This window comes from Sus scrofa, chromosome 1 (genome assembly GCF_000003025.6).
Source record: "Sus scrofa isolate TJ Tabasco breed Duroc chromosome 1, Sscrofa11.1, whole genome shotgun sequence".
In the NCBI taxonomy this organism is placed as follows: Eukaryota; Metazoa; Chordata; class Mammalia; order Artiodactyla; family Suidae; genus Sus; species Sus scrofa.
In genome coordinates, this window is record NC_010443.5 from 103,861,577 (window position 1) to 103,885,893 (window position 24,317).

The 24,317-nt window shown below is 34.7% G+C and overlaps 1 protein-coding gene across 10 annotated transcripts; it reads left to right on the forward strand.

Moving 5' to 3' along the window:
- On the forward strand, nucleotides 3-23,481 carry C1H18orf54 (chromosome 1 C18orf54 homolog). Of its 10 annotated transcripts, none has more exons than XM_021093340.1 (10): nucleotides 3-137; nucleotides 837-932; nucleotides 3,004-3,092; nucleotides 3,663-3,991; nucleotides 5,057-5,839; nucleotides 6,179-6,329; nucleotides 8,080-8,182; nucleotides 13,720-13,851; nucleotides 15,339-15,409; nucleotides 21,558-23,481. In XM_021093340.1, exons 4-10 carry the CDS (start codon nucleotides 3,709-3,711, stop codon nucleotides 21,628-21,630), a joined length of 1,596 nt encoding a protein of 531 aa, XP_020948999.1. In that variant the 5' UTR covers nucleotides 3-137; nucleotides 837-932; nucleotides 3,004-3,092; nucleotides 3,663-3,708; the 3' UTR covers nucleotides 21,631-23,481. The 10 variants fall into 10 exon arrangements, 9 of the variants coding, with proteins under 9 accessions (XP_020948999.1, XP_020949026.1, XP_013848314.1 ...); XM_021093367.1 differs by having other exon boundaries at nucleotides 5,057-5,362; XM_013992860.2 differs by lacking the exon at nucleotides 3,004-3,092.

Genomic DNA, 24,317 nt, shown 5'->3' on the forward strand with positions numbered 1-24,317 from the left:
CAGCCCGAGTGCCACGCATGCGCACCGCAAGCCAGCGCCATGTTGGGTCAGTTTGAAAGCGAGCGCGGGCGTCTCCCTCGGCTGTGACGGCGGAGGAATGTGCTAGCGAGACGAACCTGAGGCTGGGCGGCGTCCAGGTAGGCGTGCTTTGTCGCGTCTCCTGTCTGGTCACAGGCCAGGGCTTTCTGGGGAGAGTGGTGAACTCGTCCGCATTCTTCTCTTTTTAAAGGGCCTTCATCGGTGAGCTCAGCCCGAAAAGGGGGTGTCTTGTCGAGAGGCGCCCCATTCTTCGACAGCCCGAAGGGAAAAGGGGTTCAGGGCAGGATGGCGGGGAGGAGAGAGGAAGACGTCTACCGAGGTGGGCGCGGAAGGAGGGTCCCCGCGGAAAGCGGCAACTTTAGGGGAAGGTCTTGGACGCGACGAAAGGGACCTGGCATGGAGCTGGGGGAATTTTGGCCATTACAGCGGGAGGGCAGCGAGGTTCTTGGGCATTAGGGCTGTCACCTCGAAAAAACACTGTCCGGCAACGGCGGCGCCCCCTCTTGCTGTCTGATAACGGATTTGTGAGAAGCCACCACCCGGGATGCTGGAATCCAAGTGGGAGGTGTTTCCTGGTTAAGGACGGAAGCTTTGAAGCCAAAGATGCTCTGCTGCAGGCGCACCAGCGATCTTCGCTTTTCAGGATCTTTAATGCTTGTCTTTTTAAAGCAGAGCAAACACGCGTTCAGTTTCGTAACTTAAATCACAAAGCTGGTATTTCTAAGGGTTGTTCTTAATTTCCTGTGAGCTATTCCCATCGGTTATTTAACGCTCTACGTTCTGTTTTTGAATCAAAGGTAGCAGAAACCTCTGGCCACTCGTTTAACATTCTGTCCGTCAGAATGATGGGTTTCCTTTTAGAGATACAAACGGAAGTGTTTACGGAAGAAATGGTAAGATGTAGGGAATTTGCTTCCAAATAATTCTGTGGCGGAAGTGGGGAGAAGAGGATGGAGAATAAGTTTGGGTGTGTTTGGTAATTGAAGCAGGATGCTGGGTGCATAGGAGTTGATTAAACTATTCTTTCTTTTGTGTACTTTTGGAAACTGTGCACAATAAAAATTCAATTGTTGATTTTCTTTGCCTCCTGTGAGTTAAAATGTTATTACCCACTTACTGAGAACTGTAATCCAACAGCTTCCCCTTTTAGAGTTTTGTTTTTTGTTTTTAAGGTTTTGTAAAATAAAACTAAAATTGGTAACCTGTACTGTGTTTGAATAAGGGAGGAAACGTTTGGTCAAGTTTGTTATCCAAGCAATATTTACCGGAGAAAATTTGAAATCATTAGTGAGAGAAGTGAAGAAATGGCAGAGCTGACTTAGTCTAGCCATTCCTTTTTTTTTTTTTTTCATTGATTTACAATGTTGTACCAATTTCTTTTGTACAGCAAAGTGACCAAGTCTTATCTGTATATACATTGTTTTTCTTATAATATCTTTCTTCATGGTCTATCCCAAGAGGTTGGATATAGTTCCCTGTGCTATTACATAATAGGTCATCATTGCTTATCCATTCTAAATGCAATAGTTTGTATCTAAACTCCCACTCCATTCCACTTCCTACTTGCCCCACTCCTTGGCAATCACAAGGCTGTTCTCTATGTCTGTGAGTCTCTCTGTTTTGTAGATAGGTTCATTTGTATCATATTTTAGATTCCACACATAAGTGATGTCATATGGGATTTGTCTTTGTCTTTGACTCACTGGCTGACTTCACTTAGAATCTCTAGTTTCATCCATATTGCTGCAAGTGGCATTATTTCGTTTTTTCATGGCTGAGTAGTATTCTTTTGTATATATGTACCATACCTTCTTAACCCATTTGTTGGTGAACAATTAGGTTTTTACATGTCTTGGCTATTGTGAATAGTGCTGCAGTGAACATAGGAGTGCATGTATCTTTTTGATTTATACTTTTGTCTGGATGTATGCCCAGGAGTGGGGTTTCTGGATCATATGATAGTTCTATATTTATTTTTCTGAAGAACCTCCATACTGTTTTCCATAGTGGTTTTATCAGTTTACATTCTCACCAGCAGTATAGGAGGGTTCCCTTTTCTCCACACCCTTTCCAGCATTTGTTATTTGTAGACTTACTAATGATGGCCATTCTGACTGGTGTGAAATAGTACCTTAGTGTAGTTTTGTTTTGCGTTTCTCTAATAATTAGTGATGTTGAGCATTTTTCATGCTGGCTATCCATATTTTCTTCTTTGGTGAAATGTTTATTTAGATCTTCTGCCCATTTTTCAATTGAGTTGTTTGTTTTTTGTTACTGAGTCTAGCCATTCTTTAGATGTATACCCACAATGTCAGCAGCATTCAGGGAAATCAGAGGCTAAATAACAATTATCTTATGTTTTGCTGCTGTTTTCACTGACTACTGTCAGCTCTGATCTTTTACTGTTTTTTCTTCTTAAGTGGAAAACTTTCTCAATATTTTAAAGTCAAATACGACAGTTATTAAGATTACAAGTTGTTATAACGTAAGCATTCACAAAACTAAAGCCAAAAATTAAACATATTAAATTTATAATATCATAGCATATGTTGTCCTAGACATTAGTCTTTCATTTTTACTTCAAAAAATCTCAGTTTAATTTTAGAAGAATGTCATATTATTTACTGAAGTAGTGCCTGTTCAGTTTGTTATTTCTTAGGTTTTCAAGTATAGATCCTATTATTGCTGTATTAAGGTAGACTGGAATTCTCTCAGTTTTAATAACAGAAAAATAATGGATACATTAAGGCAGTTTCTAGATTATTGTCTCCTTCGAAAGAGGTGGGGTGAATCTGTTTAAGAGTTGAGGGTAGAGTGGCACCAGAAACGAATGTCAGAAAATGATTATTAACAGTGTTATTTTAGGAAAAGACCATTTTACCAGCTTGTTTTATGCTAAGACTTGCAGTTTATTTCTTTTTTTAATTTTTAATTTTATAATGGTTTTTATTTTTTCCATTATAGCTGGTTTGCAGTGTTCTGTCAATTTTCTACTGTACAGCAAGGTGACCTGGTTACACATACATGTATACAGGCAGTTTCTTTCTTTATAGGTGAATATTATATTTTGTTTTCTCCAGCCTTTCAGGGGAAGGGGTTGGCTAAAGTTACATATTGGCATTTAAGATGTTGAAATTCTTCTCCATTGTTCTATCTTCTTTCACCTGCGTCATTTGATGTCTTGTAAAAATTTATCACACACCTACAATATGCAGTACATGGTGGTAGGCTTATGAATTGAACACTTTTGTATAGGGGAATGTTAGGTATTGTGATGTCATAGACTAAATTAGCATAAGAAAAGACTGTACATCAGTGGTTTTTAGGACATAAAAGAAAAAAAGTGAGTACTCTTTCCTTGGTACTTTCTATGCATAGTCTTAAGTGATTTTTGTGTACATAATTCTAGGCACTTAGTAGATGCTCAGTAAATGTTTTCTAACTCAGTGATGAAGGAATTCACAGTAATTAAAACAGAAAACCTATAATGTGCATTCCCTAAAAATAATTTATAGATAATGGGTGTTTTAGTTATAGAAAGTTTACACGTTTAGTAATTTCTCTTTGTATGGGTATTACTCCTTCTGATTGAAATTTTAACCTTTTTTTTTTTTTTATTACAGTTGATTTTAAGAGAAATGAATAGAAATAACCTATTTTGAGGAAGCCATGGCAGAGTCAAATATAAAACACAGAGCTTGTTCTCGGGAATCTTCAGTATCTTCTCTGTTAGCAAGCTGCAGCCTGAGTGGTAGTAATTCCACTAATTCTGATGGCTCTTTTCAGTATAAGGATAAACTGTACAGTTCAGCATCTCAGGCTCTGCAGGCCTATATTGATGATTTTGATCTAAGCCAAATGTATCCGGGTGCAGGCACTGGAAAGATTAACATTGATAAATGTTCTGCTAATATGCCAGAATTCTCCAACTATATTTATAAACCAAACAATGGTATGCTTTTATTCTTTGTTTTCTTTTTGCCTACTGATTTAAAGCATTTTGAGAGATGTGTTGTAGCCTTGGAAAACTAGATGCTTTTTTATTGATGTTCTTTTGGGATAAAAATGACTTATAATATTGAGATGTGGATATATTTCTTCAGTGATTCCAAAATTTTCTGTTTCTCAGGAATTTTCAGCTACGATGTTCTTTTGACCTCAGAGGGGAAGCTGATGAATATAACTAATAATAGCGGGTGGCTGATTCTAAACCTTTAAGCCATTCTGTTATAGCATAATGGGAAGAGCATTGATTTGGTGTTTCTAGCTTTCATCAAGTAGCTCGATGACTTTAAACAAATCTCAGCCTTTCATTATTTATACTTGGTCAATTCCAGTTGATGGCGTAGGGCTATGTTACTCTTCCTGATCTGTATGCTGTGAGACAATAGTATTCAGCAGATGTTAAGAGTTTTTCCTTGATAAAATTTCTCTAAAGACAAGTTTGGAAAATGCATCTGGTGATAACCCAGTTAACACTTTACTGAGCACTTTCAGAATGGCCCCTAATATGGAAAAATGTACTTTTAGCACTTAGAAGGATATAGGTAATATATTCCAAAAGAATAGAATTAGAACAACTCTTCTCTCTGAGTTAATGCTATTGCATGTTTAGTAGGCAAGAAAGCAAATTATTTTTCCATCTAGTTTACTGACTTTTTTTTCCTATGTACAGCCAGTATTAAGTGAGCAGTATTAAGGTGTGTTAGTGCATTGGAGATGTCTAGATGAAGAAAATTGAATAAACAGTAAATTAAAGAACATGAGAAAATTTAGGAGGTTAGAGAGAAAAGTATAGAAATCAGTTGAAACAAATTGAAGAGATGTGAAGGAAATAAAACACATCCTATTTCATCCACCCTATACCTTTTTTACTTTTAATCAAAGCTTGAGTGAAGATAAAGGGAAAACAGCAAACATGATTCTTAAATTCTTAATTCTTATTTACCGTTAAATATTATGAAGTATTTTTGTACATGATACAGGAAAATAAACAGAACTATGCTTTGTTTTTCAGCTTTTGAAAATCTTGATGACAAGAAAAGCTCCTTGTCCTTATACTCAAGAGAACATACTCTTAATGACATAGACTCCATAAGCCTAACAACAGATGATCTATTAAGACTTCCAGCAGATGGATCATTTCCTTTCACTTATATTGGATCAGGCCATGGAATTAGCAAGAAAAGCAAGAAACGCATTGGAAGACTCAATTCATCAGTCAGTGAAAAGAATCAAAATTTTCAAGAACCCTCCACTTTCATGGGCAAAGATAACTTAGTTACTCCAGTTGTATACACAAATGTAAATGGAAAGCAATGCGGTAGGCTGAAAAACCCAAAACTTGTGAATAAGGCTAATAAATGTGTTTCTGTACCATCTTTATATTTTTCCAAGAAATCATCTTTTAGGGACAGTTCAGAACACAGTCTTGAAAAGAATTACCCAAGATGGCTAACTAGCCAGAAATCGGACCTTAATGTTTCAGGGATAACTAGTATACCTGATTTCAAATACCCAGTCTGGCTCTACAATCAAGACTTACTACCTGATACAAATAGTCAAAGGATTTCTAAAATATTTGAAGAAGATCAGTATTCCCCTAGACATAGTTACCAGGCACAAAGAACTTCTCGGCTAATGAATAAATTAGGTTGCTTTGAATATTCTTTTGAACCCTCAAACATTTCGCATTCCTTGAGTGATAAAAGATTAGTTAATGAATATAGATGTGATTGTGAACATAGCCAGTGTCAGTGTGAGAATCCACTTCTCCCAGGATCCAAAAAGCCATTCAGTGGTAATTGTTTTGTTTTTTGTCATTGTTATTTTGTTTTTAAGAACCAAAGAAAGTGCTGTAAATTTGACCTAACATCTAGGAGCTTTTATGTTATATTCTTGATATAATGATCTAATGATTTATCTGTTTTGAGCTATTACAGCCTTCATTTCTATAACATTTTGTGGCTAGAAATGTGTCTTTTTTTTTCTTTGTGTTGCAACAAATAGCACATTTTACCATAGCCTGCTATTGTAGATGTGTGTATATTCCAAATTATCTGAGTTCTTGTCACCTTTGTGAGATTTTGTTGTGCTTTGAATTTACTTCTTAAAGAACTAATGTAATATTTTAAATTAGGTGACAAAATTGAATTGCTTATCCTGAAGGCCAAGAGCAATCTAGAGCATTGTACTGAAGAATTACCGAAGTCTATGAAAAAGGATGATAGTCCTTGCTCATTAGATAAACTTGAAGCAGAAAGATCATGGGAAAATATTCCTGTCACTTTGTAAGTAAGTTACAACAGAAAAACTGCTTAGTTTTCCAAATGAAGAATGTCATGTGAACATGTGATTTATCTTTAAAATAACTTAACGATAATGAGAATACAGTGATAGTAATATGGTAATTCTGTGGAACATAGTTTTCAGTGTTACTTACTTTAAATTGCATTTTTCACTTTTTACCACAAGATGGTGTAATGTTTCATAACCTTAGGTACATTATTTAACTTTTGTTTTTGTTACATGGTCTCTTTATTATAGGATAAAATATCGATACATGTTTTATTTTTAATTTTTTAAAAATTCTTTTTATTCTGTGGCATAAACTTCCATATAGCACCTGTGACTTACTGAAGTTCCTGGACCAGGGATTGAATCCAAAGCCATAGCTGAGACCTGCACTGCAGCTGTGGTAATGCTGAATACTTTTTTATTTTAACCCACTGTGCTGGTTAAGGTATCAAACCCATGACTCTGCAGCAACCAAGCTGCTGCAGTCGGATTCTTACGTTTTTTTTGATTTTTTTTATTTCTTATTTTTTTTAACAGCTGAACCTGCAGCGTATGGAAGTTCCTAGGCCTAGGGGGTTGAAATGGAGCTGCAGCTGCAGACCTATGCCACAGCCACAGCAGTGCCGGGTTGGAGCAGTATCTGCAACCTTTGCCACAGCTTGCAGCAGCATTGGATCCTTAACCCACTGAGCATGGCCAGATATTGAACCGACATTCTCATAAATACTATGTTGGGTTCCTAACTCACTGAACCACAGTGAGAACTCTGAGGAGTCAGATTCTTAACCCACTGCACCATGCTGGGAACACTCCTGATATATATTGGATATGAAGAGTTAAAATGAAAAGCAACTGTTTTGAAAATGAAGAAGGCTGTGAAATACCTTTTTTTTTTTTTTTTTTGCTTCTTAGGGCACCCACAGCATATGGAATTTCCCAGGCTAGGGATTGAATTGGAGTGTCCATGACCTATACCACAGGTCACGGCAATGCCAGATCCTTAACCCACTGGGTGAGGCCAGGGATTGAATCTGCAATCTTATGGATGCTAGTGGGGTTTGTTACCGAGGAGGCACAACAGGAACTCCTAAAATTCTTGTTACTTTCTTTCTTTTTTTTAAGCTCCTTGCCTGCTTTCAGAGGCAGGATTCTTTTTTTTTTTTTTTTTTTTTTTTGCTATTTCTTGGGCCGCTCCTGCGGCATATGGAGGTTCCCAGGCTAGGGGTCCAATCAGAGCTGTAGCCACGGGCCTATGCCAGAGCCACAGCAACACGGGATCCGAGCCGCGTCTGCAACCTACACCTCAGCTCACGGCAACGCCGGATCATTAACCCACTGAGCAAGGGCAGGGACCGAACCTGCAACCTCATGGTTCCTAGTCGGATTTGTTAACCACTGCGCCACGACGGGAACTCCCTTTCTTTTTTTTTTACTTAAAGTTTTTTTCCCCCTGTGTTCTCTCCATATCTTAGAGTTATTCACTTCTTTTCAATTACGTTTTCTTTTCTTAGTTGTTATTTTCCATAAATGATGGTGTATTTTCTTATATGTAAATATTTGAAGTTTATAGCTTGTTTTCATTTGTGTGCTTAACCTTTCTATGACATAGTTTCTCAGAATAATTTGTAATAGTTGTTTCATGATGACCACTTATATTTAAATGATAGCAATCAATTATATATTGTCTAATTTTCATAAATCGGGGAACTTAATTGCTGTCTTGTATCCTTAAATCCTAATTAGCAAATCTCCTGTTCCTGTTAATTCTGATGATAGTCCTCAACAAACTTCAAAGGCAAAATATGCTAAAGAATTCCTTGAAGACTTTTTAAATAATGATAATCAGGTGGGTGACATTGCATATTTTTAACTTAATAAAAAAATATTTATGACTAATATGTGGGTATTAATTTCTAAGCTATTTAGGTACTATAAAACAAAAAATGACCAGAATCCCTTCTTCCCCAACATACATCCATAAAACCATTACTCCTAGATTACTGTTAATTTTATTTTAGTATTCTAAAGCACGGGGACTTGGGGTTTAACTCTATAGGGAGCCTAAATTGTCATTACAGTGGTTTTTTTTGTTTGTTTTGTTTTTTTAATAACTGGAAAACATATAAAACAGACTCTTACAGAGTAAATTATATTCTCCCATAGGGCTATTGCTAATTGAGAGTTGTGTTTCTAAGGTACAGTTATACATATTTATAATCTAAAATAGGAAATTTATTGTCTAGTTTTACAAAATCAGCATATGTACATCTTGCAAGTAGCTCTAAAATAAAGTGTAAATGTGTATATATGCCATAAGGAGTAGTATGTAATATTTAGAAATGTGAGTCATGGCTGTTAAATATTAAAATATACTTTGGGGATCTTAACATCTGGAAGATTTGAGATATTGAAAATGAGCTAAAAATTTTAATAAAATATATCTTTTCCTTCAGGGAAATATACTGGGGAAAGTAGAAATTGTCAGAATATGTCCGACCTTAGAGCTCTGTATAATACACTATAGGCAGATGCTGGTTAATTGAAGCTTAATTATCAAATATTTATTTGCCAAATATTTGGGTACCAAGCACTTTTCAAAGAACTGTATTCCTAATATTGAATAAGAGAGAAGAATCCTTGCCCCTTGGATTTTTTTATTCTAAGTTGGCAAGATAAGCTAAATAAATATATAATATGTAATGTATAAGGGAGTACTATAAATGTTGTGAAGAAAAATTAATTGAGGAAGAGAAATGAGGGTACAGTTTTAGCTAGGGTAGTAAGGAATGGCCTCTGTAAGTGTGGTAATATTTGAGTCAAAACCTAAAATGAGTGAATAAGCAATGTACCCATGGGAAAATAACTTTATATATAGAGGGAGTACTAAGTCCAGAAACCCCAAGGAAGAAAAGTGTTTGGCATGTTCAAAGAATATCAGAGTCTGGGTTGTGTAGCTCCATTAGAATGAACAAAGAATGGTTATGAGATAAGATGGAGAGATAATTGGAGAGAGATCATGTAGCTATATAAACAATGGAATGAAGATTTAGAATTTTATCTAAGATAAGAAGTCACTAGAGGACTTTGGAAGAATGAAGTTCTCATCTGCATTATAAGATATAAAATGGCAACTCTATGGAACATAGACTTGAGAGGAGCTGGAGAAGGAACAAGGAACCCAGTTAGGTTTTTGCTGTCTTTGAGGATAGGGATTGTAAAGGCTTGGGTTAGGGTGGATTGGGGATTGTTAAGATTGGGATGTGTTTTGAAGGTAGACCTGGTAGGATGGAGATAGAGAGGATTCAAAGGATAAGTCCAAGATGTTTGAGCCAAACAACTAAAAGGCTGGGTGGTTCATTTTACTTAGGTAAGGAGCACTGCCTGAGAAACAAAATTGCATATGTTTTTTAAAGTGTGAGATGAATGACTGTTAATTGCTAACCACCTAATCCCTTTTTTCCTACCTTTACCCATACAACCTCACTACCAGTTTTTTTTTTTAATTTTTAAATAATTTTAGATGTACAGAAACTTGCAAAAATAATTACAAATAATTCCTGTCACTCTTCTCCCGGCTTCCCTAATGCTAACATCTCACGCATCATAATATAATGATCACATAGGCGCAGTACTGTTACCTAAACTACAGGCCTTATTCTGATTTTACCAGTTTTTCTACCAGTGTGCTGTTGCAGGATCCAGCATTGCATTTGGTTGTCATGCCTCTTTAATCTGCTTCAGTCTGTGACAATTCATCAGTCTTTCCTTGTCTGTCATGACATTGGCACTTTTGAAGAGTAACTAGTCGGGTTTTTTGGTAGATAATTCCTTAGTTGGGTTTTATCTGAATTTTTCCCATAATTAGAATTAAGTTTTGAATTTTTGGCAAGAATGCAACAGAAATCCTGCATCATATCAGAGGTTTCATGATGTATTGATATCATTGATAATATCAATATGTGTCTTAGTTCAGGATGCTATAATATGCCACAGACTAAGTGGCTTAAACAATAAACCTTTATTTCTCACAGTTTGGAGGCTGGAAAGTCCAGATGAGGGTGTCTGGTGAGATCCTGCATCCTAGTTTACAGATGGCCATCTTCTTGTATCCTCACATAGCAGAGAGCAGAGAGGAAGAAAGCTCTCTGTGTCTCTTCTTTTTTTAAAAAATTCTTATTTAATTTTTTGGCCACACCCACAACATATGGAAGTTCATGGGCCAAGTGAGCCACAGCTGTAGCCTGTGCCACATCTGCAGCAACGCTGGATCCTTAACCTACTTCACTTGGTGGGAGATTGAATCTGTATTGCAGTAGAGATAATGCCGAATCCTCAACCCATTGCACCATAGCAGGAACTCCTCTGTATCTGTTCTTGTAAGGGCACTAATCCCATTCATGAGAGTTCCACTTTCATGACCAATTACCTCATAGAAACCCCTTCTCCAGATACTGTCACTTTGGATTACAGTTCAACATTTGATTTTTAGGGGGACACAAACATTCGGTCCATAGCAATATGTTAATACAATAATATATAATATATAAAGTTATAATAATATGTTAATACTTGTGATGTTAGTCCTGAACATTTAGTGCCTACTGGCTTTCTCTTTAGTAAAATTATGGTTTCCCCTTGAAATTAATAAATATTTTAGGAGAGATACTTTGAGAGTATGTAAGTAGTCTCAAACTTTCATCAACTAATTTTGATATCCATAGGTGGATCTTGTCTTTTCATCTACATTATTAGTTGTATTTCACATGTAATGAAGAGCTGTTCCTTCTCCCCCATTTATTGTGAATTATTTACTTCAGTAGGGACTCATAGATACTCATTTTACTCCAGGTTTATAATGCAGTATTATTATTTTGTTGCTTAAATTGTTCCAGCTTAGGTAATAAAGAGTTCCTTCAGGTTGTCTCCTTTGTCCTTTTGACATGTCCCTATTTTTTTGAGAACTTCTTTGAGGAGCCGTGGTTCTCTTTATTGGAAAATGCTGTTTAGGTGCTAGGTGTGCTTATTGCTGCTGGGTTGTTATTTATTGTAGACTTTCTCTTTCCATATACTTAGGAAATATATATGTTTATTAACCCACACATGTACACATATTTCTCTATTTATGTATGTTTATGTATAATATTATAAGTTTATATTGATACTTTTGATTCCAGTCAGTACTAGAGGGTTTGTTTTAGCCCTTTCTGTTCCTTATTTGTAACTTCTTTCTCCTCTGCTGAGAATCTCTACTCTTATTACTTAGAATAGGTTTACTTATTTCTTCAGTCTTAGCATATGCATAGTTACACAATTGCTAACCCATACTGCTGTAAGAAACAAATTTAATAACTCGATTACATTTTTGTATATAATTCTTTTTGTCTTTAACCTTACAACATCCAGCCAAAATACTCTTTTCCAAAGTTACCATGGTTAATTATTTTCTGCCCAACTCCTTTCAGTGTGGTTATGTTGTTTGTTTGTATTATCATTTTTTTAATTGTGTAAATTGAGTTCTTTTCCCATTTAATGTGGTTTAAATTGTTTTTTGAATATGTGAAACATTGCTGTAGTTCTAAGAGTCAGAGCTATACAAAAAGATGTATTCAGAGGTGTTCACTCCTGGGTTTTAGTGGCAAGTCTCTAAACAAATTCTGTCAGACATACCAACATTTATTAAACATTCATTCATGAATGGCACAGAACAGTTCTTATAACCTGATTTGTAATGTTCTTTTGGTACTCGGACCACAATTTTGCCTTGAAGGTTTACTCAAGGCAGATGTAGAAAATTCCAGAGTTAGACTTTTGTAGCCTTTATGGCTAGCATTAGGCAACCTGAATTTCTTTTCAACCAGTGGCTGGATGAAGATCATTTAGTAAAGATAATGCCTCAGGTTCTATCTCCAAGGTTGTTTTTTGAAGAATTGCCATACCAGTTTCAACAGGAGCTGCACCATTTTACATTAATACACCCTATTTCTTATACCCTGTTGATATGTAACTGGAGTGTCTTTAAAATATTTTTAGCCATTATGCTTAACTTTTTGGGGGGGGTTATTCATTAATTCAGCAAATATTTTATTTAATGTATTTTTTAGCAGTATTAACTTTTTTTTTTTTTTTTTTTTTTTTTCTGCTTTTTAGGACCGCACCTGCAGCATATGGAGATTCCCAGGCTAGGGGTCTAATCGGAGCTACAGCTGCTGGCCTGCACCACAGCCACAGCCACGCCAGATCTGAGCCAAGTGTGCAACCTACACCACATCTCACAGCAAAGCTGGATCCTTAACCCACTGAGTGAGACCTTGGATCAGACCTGTAACCTCATGGTTCCTAGTCAGATTCGTTTCCACTGTGCCAAGATGGGAACTCCCTGTATTAACTTTTATACATAGTATGCTGTATGTGCTGAAACATGCTGAATTATAGACCTAAGAGGCCTCTTTTTCACTTCATGGATAGTTTCAGGACACAGCAACTCATTGGAAAGATGTAAAAGTAAGACTTTTTAAAAGAAGTTTAAAAATATCCTATATAGATTCTCTTAACTGACCACCTTATGACCACCTTATGTGGTTAAGTGCTTGTTATCTTCTTTTGATACAGGTAAGATCAGTGATAATTGAGGTATGGGTGTTTCTTAGATAGCAAGACATGTGAGGTCCATTACGAGGTGAAAAACCAGCATTCTCTGTGTGAAAACATGTAAAAGTATTCAGAGAATACTGTATTTGAAATTCTAGTCCTTGCTCAGCTGATAACCAGCTTCATTTACACACTTAAAGAGAGCATGTTGGCTTACCTGTTCTCTGAGGACCTTTCAGTTCTAAAAATCTGAGATTTTAAACATGTACATTGCAAATGTAAACATGTACTATTTATTAAAAAAAAAAAAATACTAGAAAGGATATGCCAAACTGTTAAGTGATTCCATCTGGGGACTGGGTAAAGGGAGGTCATGAGTTACAATTTTGATTTTTTTTTTTTTTTTTTTTTTGTCTTGGCCTTTTCTAGGGCCGCTCTCATGGCATATGGAGATCCCAGGCTGGGGTAATTGGAGCTGTAGCCACTGGCCTATGCCAGAGCCACAGCAACGAGGGATCCGATCTGCGTCTGCAACCTACCACCACAGCTCATGGCAACGCCGGATCCTTAACCCACTGAGCGAGGCCAGGGATCGAACCTGCAACCTCATGGTTCCTAGTCGGATTTGTTAACCACTGAGCCATGACGGGAACTCCAACCATTTTGATTTTTTAAAACACTTTATTGAGTTGTATTGTTTGGAATTTTACATTAACTTTGTATTGTGGGAAATACAAAATATAACTTTCCCCTTCTGAATTTGAATGGTTCTTATTTCATCTGTTTTAACATTAGAGCTGTACTCTCTCTGGAGGGAAGCATCATGGTCCAGTTGAAGCCCTGAAGCAAATGTTATTTAATCTTCAAGCAGTGCAAGAAAGTTTTAGTCAGAATAAAACCACAGAGCCGAAGGGAGAGATTAAACAAGTAAGCACAAACTTAATTTATGAATTGAAATCTGTGAATGTGAATTGAGATTTGTGAAGGATTATTTCCTCCTAGATCTTTTTAAATTTGACCTCTAGTTTTATGTTAATAAGGATGGTATATAACATGTTGCAGAATTGCACTATTATTATTCTTTTTAGAAAGTAACATTCAAATTTAGTACTATTAGATTTTTGTAGTTGTGTACCCCTGAATGGCTTGTTCTATTAAGTTTATGGTTATAGACACAACATCTTATTTAGATATGATAATATTACAACTATAGATGAATGCATCATAAGAGTTTTTTTTATTTAATGCCCTGCAGAATTATTCTTTGTAGTCCAACTTCGGTATTTATATTTGGGGTGGCCTGGAAAACCTTTCAGTATTAGACTTCACATAACCTTTGTCATCTGAAATTTAGTTTTGTTACCTGGTGTTTATTGACTCATAATGCAAGTTACATAAAATTTTATTTTAAAACCATTGTTTTTTTGTGTATTTCCTAGGAATTTGGAAATCTGTTTCAGCTTTGGGCTCCTATTCCATTGGGGTTGAATTGAATTTTCCTCATAGTAGTGTAGTGTTTACAAACATAGTTTATGTTCTCCCAAGTCTGATTGTGGATGCTTTCTCCCACTTATTAGCAAGTGCAAGTATTGGAAAAAATCACTTAATCTCCTTAGTTTCAATTTCCTCTTCTTTGAAATGGAGTTGTTGAGAAGACAAATTGAGACAAACTATAGAAATACTTATTATAGTGCTTGGCATGTGAAATGTTTTTATTGTTATTAGTTGAGCTTTACAAAATTCAGTTTTCATTACGAGTAGATCAGCTCTTAGGAACTATCACAGCCTACTCACTTCAGTTGTATTTCTTAATTTTTTTCTTTATATTCTAATGATCATAACATTAATATACAGTGTAATCAATCCTTTTCCTTCCCCCTTTTAAATATTCTTGAACATAATTTGTTCAGTGAAGTCATAATTTCAAGCCAAGATTTGATTTTTTTCCTAATTCCATTTTGTCAGATATTTTCATTTTTTTTCAAGTTTTATTCAGGTATAGTTGACTTACAATGCTGTTATAATTTCTGCTATAAAAAAGAGTGATTCAATTATACGTATCCATTTTTTCAGATTCTTTTTCTGTATAGATTATCATAGAATATTGAGTTCCCTGTGCTGTTCAGCAGGTCCCTGTTGGCCAGTCATTCCATATACCCAAGGTTTTATTTTTAATGATCAAACATTTAGAAGCATATTTCAGGACAGTTGAAAGATGAATCTGAGTTGTAGTATTTTTAGAATAAAAAAATATATATGTATATATATTTAATGCTTTACTGAAAATTATTTACTAGAATTATTTCCTTGGAAATGCAGAGAGTATTTTTAATGTTTTTATTAATCATATGATAAATAGCATTTAATTTTATAATTATATAACATTTTGTTATTTTTGGTGTTCTTGATAATAGGTTTCAGAAGATGATTTCTCTAAATTACAACTGAAGGAAAGTATGGTTCCTATTACTAGGTCACTTCAAAAGTAAGTGTTCTCTGTTAACTTCTGAGTATGTTATGGATATAAATCCATTTTAGTCATTATTTTGATTGAAATCAGAAGGTTATAGGATGGAATTAAATAGCTCTAAGAAGAGATGTACTAGGTGTATTTAAACTTCTTGGAGCATATTGTTTAATCCTGAGCTTTTCTCTTAAACTTGTACTGTTTTCTATTCGAAATGTTCTTAAGACGTGTTGAGATAACCTTAGACACCTAAAACATAATGCATGTGAATGGTCTAGAGAAATTCCCTTTTCAATTCTGAGTCATATCAACAATTTGAGATAGTATGGCTCAAATTGGTATGGCTATCCTGTAAGAACAACTTGTTCATAAAATGTACATTCATATGTTCCCTCTAGAATAAATATAATAATCATAAACGTGTCATTATTTGACACATCTCCACAGAAATCTAAAGTGGTTATAATGTCCTGGATATAAAAATAGGTCTAAATGCCCTAAGATTTTAACCTCCTTATTTTCTTAGTTACATAATCTTAATAAAAAAGTTGGGAGGAATAGAAGTTTTTCCTGTAGTCACTATACTGGTAGAGGAGAAGGATGTTTATTTATTTTACGGGTTTGGTTATGTGAATATAAAATACCCTCCAAAGATGGAATATTGAGGTCAGGAAATGCTAATTAATGCTAAGATTAAAATTTTTTACTTTATAACACCATTTTGCTTGGCTGTAAGTGGGGCTAAACAAATTCTGTCTACCTTTTGTCCTTTCAGAATTTACTTAGGATTCTCTTGATGGTGGAAAAGTGAAACTTTTGATTCTGATTGTCATGATGTATATGTGTTTTTTTGTTTTCATAGTTCAAAAATATATATGATTTTTTTCCTCCTTTACTTAGTCTATAGCATTCTGGATGGAGATAATGCCTCTTTCTTTGTAGCTTGCCATAGTACTTGGTTATAGTGTTTTATATCTAGTAGGATTCAGTGAATAATTATACTAATAACTAACATTTATTGAATATTACAAAGTATTAGTGTTCATAGTGCTATTGTATGTAATTCTTGTGATCTTCACAACCCTATGAGGTAAGTATTATTATTATCTTTATAATGCAGATCAATTAATAAAAATCAAGTAACAAAGTAACTTGCCAAAAGTTACCACTGGGAGGGATTCAAGCCAGACAATCTGATTGTACAGCCTGTGTTCCTAACATTTTGCTCATTAATGATAGTGGTGTGTTATACTTTTAGAACAGGTGCAATGCCTCAATAGATTATCTAGGGTAAAGACCTCATTCTGCTTTAAAATTTGAAGTAAACGACCTCAAGCTTTCCATGGTTGTTGAAAACATTGGTATTGAACTTGTGTCACAGGCTTTTTTTAAATGTGTTTTCAAGCTAAAGTACATACCCTGGAAGATGTTTTTCTTGGTACAAATAAATGAATCCTGGGCCATAAGTAATTAAATGAGCACAAAAATTGTTACCAATTATGGGTGCAAAATTTTAGCATTTTCTATAATTTTTTTCATAGTAGTAACCTTTTCTTAACATACAATCAGTAATCTTGCCTTCACATAGAATAGATTCATATTTTGTTAAATGGCTTTTAGCTGTTGATCTGTTGGATTAGCTGAAGCAATTTTAATTTGGCTTTACTTTACATTTCAAAGGTATTAGCAATAAGGCATTTGTGCTCTTATGAAGTAAGTTTATACTTACAAAAGCATGTTAGTACTTTTTTCCCCCATTATTTTCAGTCATTAGATTGACAATTTAAAAATAATTAAATTTCAGAATTCCTCTTTCTAGACTGGGAAATCATTCTGGTTAGGATTACGGTCATTTTTTCAGATTTTTTAAAAAAATAGACTCAATTTCTTTAGAAGTTACAGATGGTGCTTTAATTGTGCTTTAATGAACTTTCCTGGGGCTTAAGACCTATTATGTTTCTCCCCGGTCCTCATATAACTGTTTTTTCTTTTTGACAGTTTGGATTGCAAACTAGTTTTAAAATATCTTTCGTTAGTCTTAGGAAACTCCACAATCTCAGTATGGGTTTGTTTAGTCCCTTGGATGCTCAGTTTGCTTATGTTCTCGCATTAGAAATAACTGAGAAAGAGTCATTGGACCTGAAGTATAAATGACTTACAGCATCTTAAAAAGTTATTTTTTTTCCAGAGGGATTTTGTTTTTAATAGAAATCAAAGTTGTAATTGTTTTATATCCCTATAATATTTAGCTGTGTCTTATGCATTTACATGTTAAAATTTTTGTCTTTAATGAAAAGTTTGTAGGTTTTGAGCTAAGGCCTTTTCTAGAATCTCTTATTATGTCATATAAGCCTAGGCTGGTTGTAAAGAATGAGTACTTGCGTATTGATCGTGTACTATAAAGGTGAGCAATAAATGGTTACAGAATCATGAATTATACAAAAATAATTTGTTTTTGGCTTCAGAATATGTTGTTTTATATATAATTTGGAGATGAATGTGTAAGATTTATAAGTCTCAATACTAAATGTCATTGGTGAAGACCAAACTTAATAATAGCTAGAAAGTTGTCTTGTTTCTCAGATCTCTTTTCCTGCTCAATTTTCTGGACTTCTCTTTATAGCAGGGATAGAATTAGCTCTCAGACTTGTAAAATCCAACCCTAAAGCAAATATTTTTTCTTTATTTGGATGCACTTATACTTTACCTAGATCTCAGAAGTGGTAGACAGTTTGTTCTGAAAAGCCACTCATTTAGTTCTTGCTAGATATGAGGCTGAATATAGGCCAGTAGGTACAGTATTTATAAGAACAGCCAGTATAGTAGTACTTATAGAAAAACATGTAAGATATCAATGAGTGATTTAAAATATAGCTGAATTGCCATCACATAATCAGTGTTATAGAGTTTCTGTGAGTTGATTAGTATTTACTCTAATGGTCATCAGTAGATACATTGTCACAATAAGAAAATCTTTTTAATTTCAGTTTTTAAAGTGAATAACTACTCAGTGTTTTAATGTAATCCTTAAGTAGATGTTTTTCCCCATTAGCTTGCTTTTTCACTTTTTCAGAGAAGAAAATAATAATTTGCTTCTACAATTTTATCCTTCCCTTTTCTTTACACTTACCTTTGGAATAACAGTACTTTCAATAGCCTCTTCTATAAGCACTTGTTTTGTTCTTATCAGGACAGATAGATGTTAAATGAAAGGAATTGCTAACTGATTGTGTAGCTGAGGTGGGGAGACTGAAGATTTCACGTTTCTGCCTAGCTTTTTTATTCTCAATATACCACTGCCTCTCTTTTCTACCTGACATGGTGTTTTAAAGGTGTAAAATATACTGCATAGCAGTAGAAAGGAAACCAGTTATATTGAACTGACTGCGGAAATATTAAAATATATTTCTAATTAGTAATATATGCTTTTTATTGCATTTAATATAATACATTTAAAATACAGGTAAGTTAAAAATTCATTTTATACAGATATGTGTTAGTGTGAAGGCCTTTTTTTTTTTTTGCTATTTCTTCGGCCACTCCCTCGGCATATGGAGGTTCCTAGTCTAGGGGTTGAATCGGAGCTGCAGCCACTGGCCTACGCCAGAGCCACAGCAACGCAGGATCCGAGCCGCATCTGCAACCTACACCACAGCTCACGGCAACGCCGGATTGTTAACCCACTGAGCAAGGGCAGGGACCGAACCCGCAACCTTATGGTTCCTAGTCGGATTCATTAACCCCTGCGCCATGACGGGAACTCCAGTTTTTTTTTTTTTTTTTTTTTTGAGTGTGAAGGCCTTTTGCATAACTTGAATAAAATCATTAAACCATGGTTTGGTCTTTTACTTACCTTTCACATGTTGGTCAGCAAACAGTTAAAGGGAATGTTGGAAAGCATTTGTGTCTTGAGTCATCAGTGGGACTTCACTATTAGGTAGGTGAACAACTAGGCTCAAAGTTGTCTAATATTTTGCTAGTTATGTCATATAAACTTTTGGACTGTAGACAAAGACTACAGTACATAGGTTCTGGCAGTGGGTTTAATAGCTATTTTAATTTTGTAACTATTGTATAACTTGTAATTATAAGTAGTGATGAGTATAATACATAACTGCAATGGCCATAATGTAATATGAAAATATTCTGATTTCTATGGCATATGAAGTCATAGATTTTGGCCTGTTGCTTACATTTATAATGGAAGGAAATGCTAATTTAGAGATAGCATTTAGAGAAAATAATGATGACTTTTTTCCCCATCCAGTTTCATAGACCCCGTAAATCTAAAGGATCTGTGGCCTTCCAAGTTGTAAACAGTAAGATCAGATTCTAGCCACATGTCACCTTCTTTCTCTTGAATCACAGCCTGGAAAGAAAAGGGAAGATAAGCTCCAAGTATATTTACAGATTATCTTCTTCCTCATGAATGTGTTTCTCTCGGAAGAAAATAGTTCTTTAGATAGAGAGATATTACTATGTGGTGTAAAAATAAAGTCTAATTTTACCTCTGATTGCTTAGTAACTCTGGGTAAGCTATTGTCATTTAATTAATGAAGATGACAATTTCAAAAAGTAACAGCATTTGGGAATTCCTGTTTTGGCTCAGTGGCTTCTGAACCCAACTGGTAATCATGAGGACACAGGTTCGATCCCTGGCCTCACTCAGTGGGTTAAGTATCTGGTATTGCCATGAGCTATGGTGTAGGTTGCAGGTACAGCCTGGATTCTGCATTGCTGTGGCTGTGGTGTAGGCTGGCAGCTACAGCTCATGCTACCGCTAGCCTGGGAACTTCCATATGCCTCAGATACGGCCCTAAAAAGCAAAAAAAAAAAAAAAAAAAAAAAAAGTAACAGCATTTGCCAAAAGGGTGGCAGAATCTAGATTCTTATTACATCTGAGAAAAAATATCTACGAAATAGAACACAGGGAAATAGATATAGTGCTGTAATTAACACTGCTAGTTTCCTCCATCTTCTTATCCTGGATAAAGTGGAAGATGTTATTTTATTTAATATATGTCATTGAACCTGTGCTGGAAACTGTAGGATAAGGTATCATAGGCACCACCTTAATTTCTCATCTTAGAAATTGCTAACATTAGAAATTATTGCTTTCTTAAAAGTAAATCCTAGGGAGTTCCCTGGTGGCTAAGCAGGTTAAGGATCAGGCATTGTCACTGTTGTGGCTTGGGTTATTGCTGTGATGAGAATTCAGTCCCTGGCTGGGGAACTTTTGCATGCCATGGGCAGGGCAAAAAAAAAAAAACCCAGTAAATCCTATACTGATAAAAAAAATTAAATACATGTGAATGAGTGTGTATTAACTAATTATTGATTTAAAAAACTTTAAAAAAATTATTGCACATCACAGTTGTTACATTTTTCTGTTTTTCTTGGTCTCTTATTTACCAGAGGTCTGAAATATGGTGAATTAACTGATATGTCCTGAGTGATCCTCAAGGATCTGAAGGATAGGGGAGTGGGAAGGCTGGTAGAATACTTTTAGAGGAAGACTGAAAAGTTAAGGGCCTCTGTCTTCTTGGTTTTTCTGAAGAATGATTGAGTTTTCTCCACTGAGATCGACCTGCAGTTTTGGCTTTTACCTTGGTGAAAAACCAGGTTGTTGGTATAATACTGTATTATTGGATGTAATTGTCATTTGTTTTCCTCATGCTCAATAAAAATGAGTTTTCCTCAGAATTTTAACTGATTTCTTCAGTGCTGTTTTTAAAATTTTAGTGTTTTGAATGTACCTGTTAAAAATGAATCATGTCCTTTATTTCTTAAATGATATATACAGTATATCAAAAGGTATCATTTCATTGAGAAAAATACATGAATAAGATAAAGTGTGATACAAATTATACCTATTATTGTTTCTTATTAGGTCACTTGGCATAATTTCAAAAATTCTTAAATGTCAAACGTAATTTTTTAAAGTAAAGGTTTGTAGAATTTTAGATGAATCATTTTAACCTTCAGTTATTCAGATTGCAAGGTTTTGTAAAGAAGAATTTTCAAAGTTTTTATACTAAAATATTCTATGAATTTCTCATACTAATTTTGAAGTTAATAAACAATGTAATCACCATTTCTTACTGTCTGCATTGTCTATTCAGTTCTTAATATTGGTTTATAATATGTTTTATACTTTTTAATGAAGGGCTTTGCACCATTTATCTCGCCTGAGAGACCTGGTTGATGATACCAGTGGGAAACAGTCACCGAAAATGTGAAGAAGAAAATAAAAGTCTAACCAATAAATAGCACAGAAAATAAATGTATTTTTTTCTATTGCTTAAACTGATGAAGTAATTATAAGCCATACATTATTCTGTGATTGGTTCAAGTATCACATATTTTGAAAAAGCCAGACTTGAAAATGTCAGTGTATTTTGTGACCTATCCTCATTTTGTGCTATAATGAGGTGAACTGGAAGGACCCACACTCTTTGTCCTAGTCCGACTTTGGTCTTCAGGCTGTCAAATGTCTAATATTCAAAGATGGATGGATTTCCCTTCTTGAAGCTTATGTGGACTTAACCTTCTTCAGCATCCTCATCGTTTTATCATCTGGTTCTGGATCATTAAGAAGCTTTTCCTGGTTTCTACCCAAAATTTCTTAAGTTAAATAGACTTTGATAAAGTTAGCATCCACTTTTAAGGAGCTTAAAGGAGTATCAAAATTGTTACGGTGTATTTTATCTATGTGGAAGTATGTTACTTTTCAGTTTGATAAAGGAAACATTTAAGAAAATGTATTTGCAAATAGCGTTAATTGATGAAGTGCTAAAAGTAATGTTTTATATTGTGAAATCCAGGAAAACCTCATTTTTTAATGCTTTGATTCTGTGTAAGATAATCTTGACAGTACTTGACAGTTTACAAAACATTTCGGGGGAGGATATTTGAGAATTTAATATTTTGATATTAGATTATTTCCTAGATTTAAGTTTTGAGGCTAGCTCAAATTAATGAAAACTGTGAGATCAGTGACCAATTGCTTTATGAAAGTTGATAGCTAAACTTAAAATGAGTATGGAAAATCAGAAAGCAACTCCATATTTTAAAGCAATTTTATAAGTGCTGAACTTATAAGCAATCTGTAGTCTTTAAAGCTTGTCACTAGCTGGAAGTCAACAATGACCTTCTAATTAGCAGGAAGCATCTTTACTAACAAAATGAAGTAAGTCATCAGTCATGATGAGGCATATTTTAAAAGTCTAATGAAATTAAAGAATATATATGTATACAAATATTACAAATTAACACTAACCAAAGGCAGCATTTTTGCCAAGTAGCTTTACTGTCAAATAGGAGTTTCTTAAGTATGTTGGGTCAAAGAATTTCCCCCCAATTTAAAGCACTATATACATGTAAAAACTGAGATGAATCCCATTTTTTTCTTGACTGGTGAGTCAGTGTCACTATATGGTTCATTCAACGTGATTTGAGTCACTTACTAATAAGTTTGTTTTGTTTACTCTGGAGGTGTTTTTGCCGCCAGCATTCTGTTTTCTGATTATGGTCTTCTGCTTCACAGCAGAGTTTGCATACAATCAAATAAGGTATTCTTTTGATGATTAAAGTGTGGTTGCCTATTAAAAGTGCAGATTTTAAGTGGATGAATGTGGACCTGAGTTGATCATATTCCGGTGAAATCTAGTATTGAATAAATTCTAAAGGCAGAAAAAGACATCAGATAATTACATAGTATATGTTGATCAGACATTATATATTTAGTTTATCTAGACGGCATCTGCAAAGAGATTATGCTGTAATGACTCTGAATAAATAGCACTGATTTGGTTAGTGCTCCCATTTGCAAGAAGTATCTCCAATAATAAATAAGGTAAGCTTGTTCTAAAGTTTTGTTATAACCAGTATTTTAAGAAGTTCAATTATACTTACTCCAAAGTATTTTTCCTTTTGTGTTAAGTGTGGAAGTTTAAATCTTAGCAAAAAAGAGAATGAACTTTATCTACATGATTAATTCTAACTTTTAAAAAAGAGAAATATGTAGGAGAGTCAACTAAGAAAAATGTACGTGATAAATATTCAATAAATTCTTTAAGGAATTGATTTAATTACATGTTAAATATTTCAGTTATTATTATTATTTGAGATTTCCAGAGGGAAAAAAGACAACAGTATTGAGACTGCTGAGTTGAAAAACTAAAGGAGATAATGAGAACAATTGGGTTTTATAAATAGCATTGTGAATTTAAAATTTTATCACCCTTTTTCTCTCAGGTATATTGAAAAATGTTGAGTAGAAAAAAATGACAATTTCAATGAACTTTCAAAAATTTTAATTAAGTCTAAAAAATTTAATGTAATTCCAAAATTACTTGAGATCAAGGGATAAAAGTATGAGTATGTGAAGATTCAAAACTCAACTGTATTTTCTTTATTAATAGTAAGAGATCTACTTTCAGTTTTTTCTGGGACAATTCATTTCAACTTCATAGAGATTTCCTTTCTTTTTACTTTTTTAGGGCCTCACCCGCATAAGGAAGTTCCTAGGCTAGGGGGTCCAATCAGAGTTGTAGCTGCCAGCTTAGCTACAGCCACAACTCAGGATCCAAGCCTCCTCTGTGACCTACACCACAGCTCAGGGCACTGCCAGATCCCTGCCCCACTGAGTGAGTCTGGGGATCAGATTTGCATCATTATGAATTCTAGTCAGATTCGTTTCCGCTGCACCACAAAGGGAACTCCCTTCTTAGAGATTTCTGACGGAATTGAGAAACTGTCTTCTTGGGTTTGTTTGAGTTATATGTGTCTCTAGTTATCTCTTTCCTTTTTCCCTTCCCTTCTCTCTCCCTCTCCCTCCCTCCCTCCTTTCTTTCCTTCCTTTCTTTCTCCTTTCTTCCTTCTTTCCTTTCTTCCTTCTTTCCTTCCTTCCTTCCCTCCCTCTTTC

What these genes read in the sequence shown, in the direction of transcription:
- C1H18orf54 (XM_021093340.1), top strand. Translation starts at nt 3,709, where the DNA reads ATGGCAGAGTCAAATATAAAACACAGAGCTTGTTCTCGGGAATCTTCA. An exon ending in TATTTATAAACCAAACAATG is followed by an intron (nt 3,992 to 5,056) that starts GTATGCTTTTAT and finishes TTTGTTTTTCAG; the next exon opens with CTTTTGAAAATCTTGATGAC. An exon ending in CGAAGGGAGAGATTAAACAA is followed by an intron (nt 13,852 to 15,338) that starts GTAAGCACAAAC and finishes TCTTGATAATAG; the next exon opens with GTTTCAGAAGATGATTTCTC.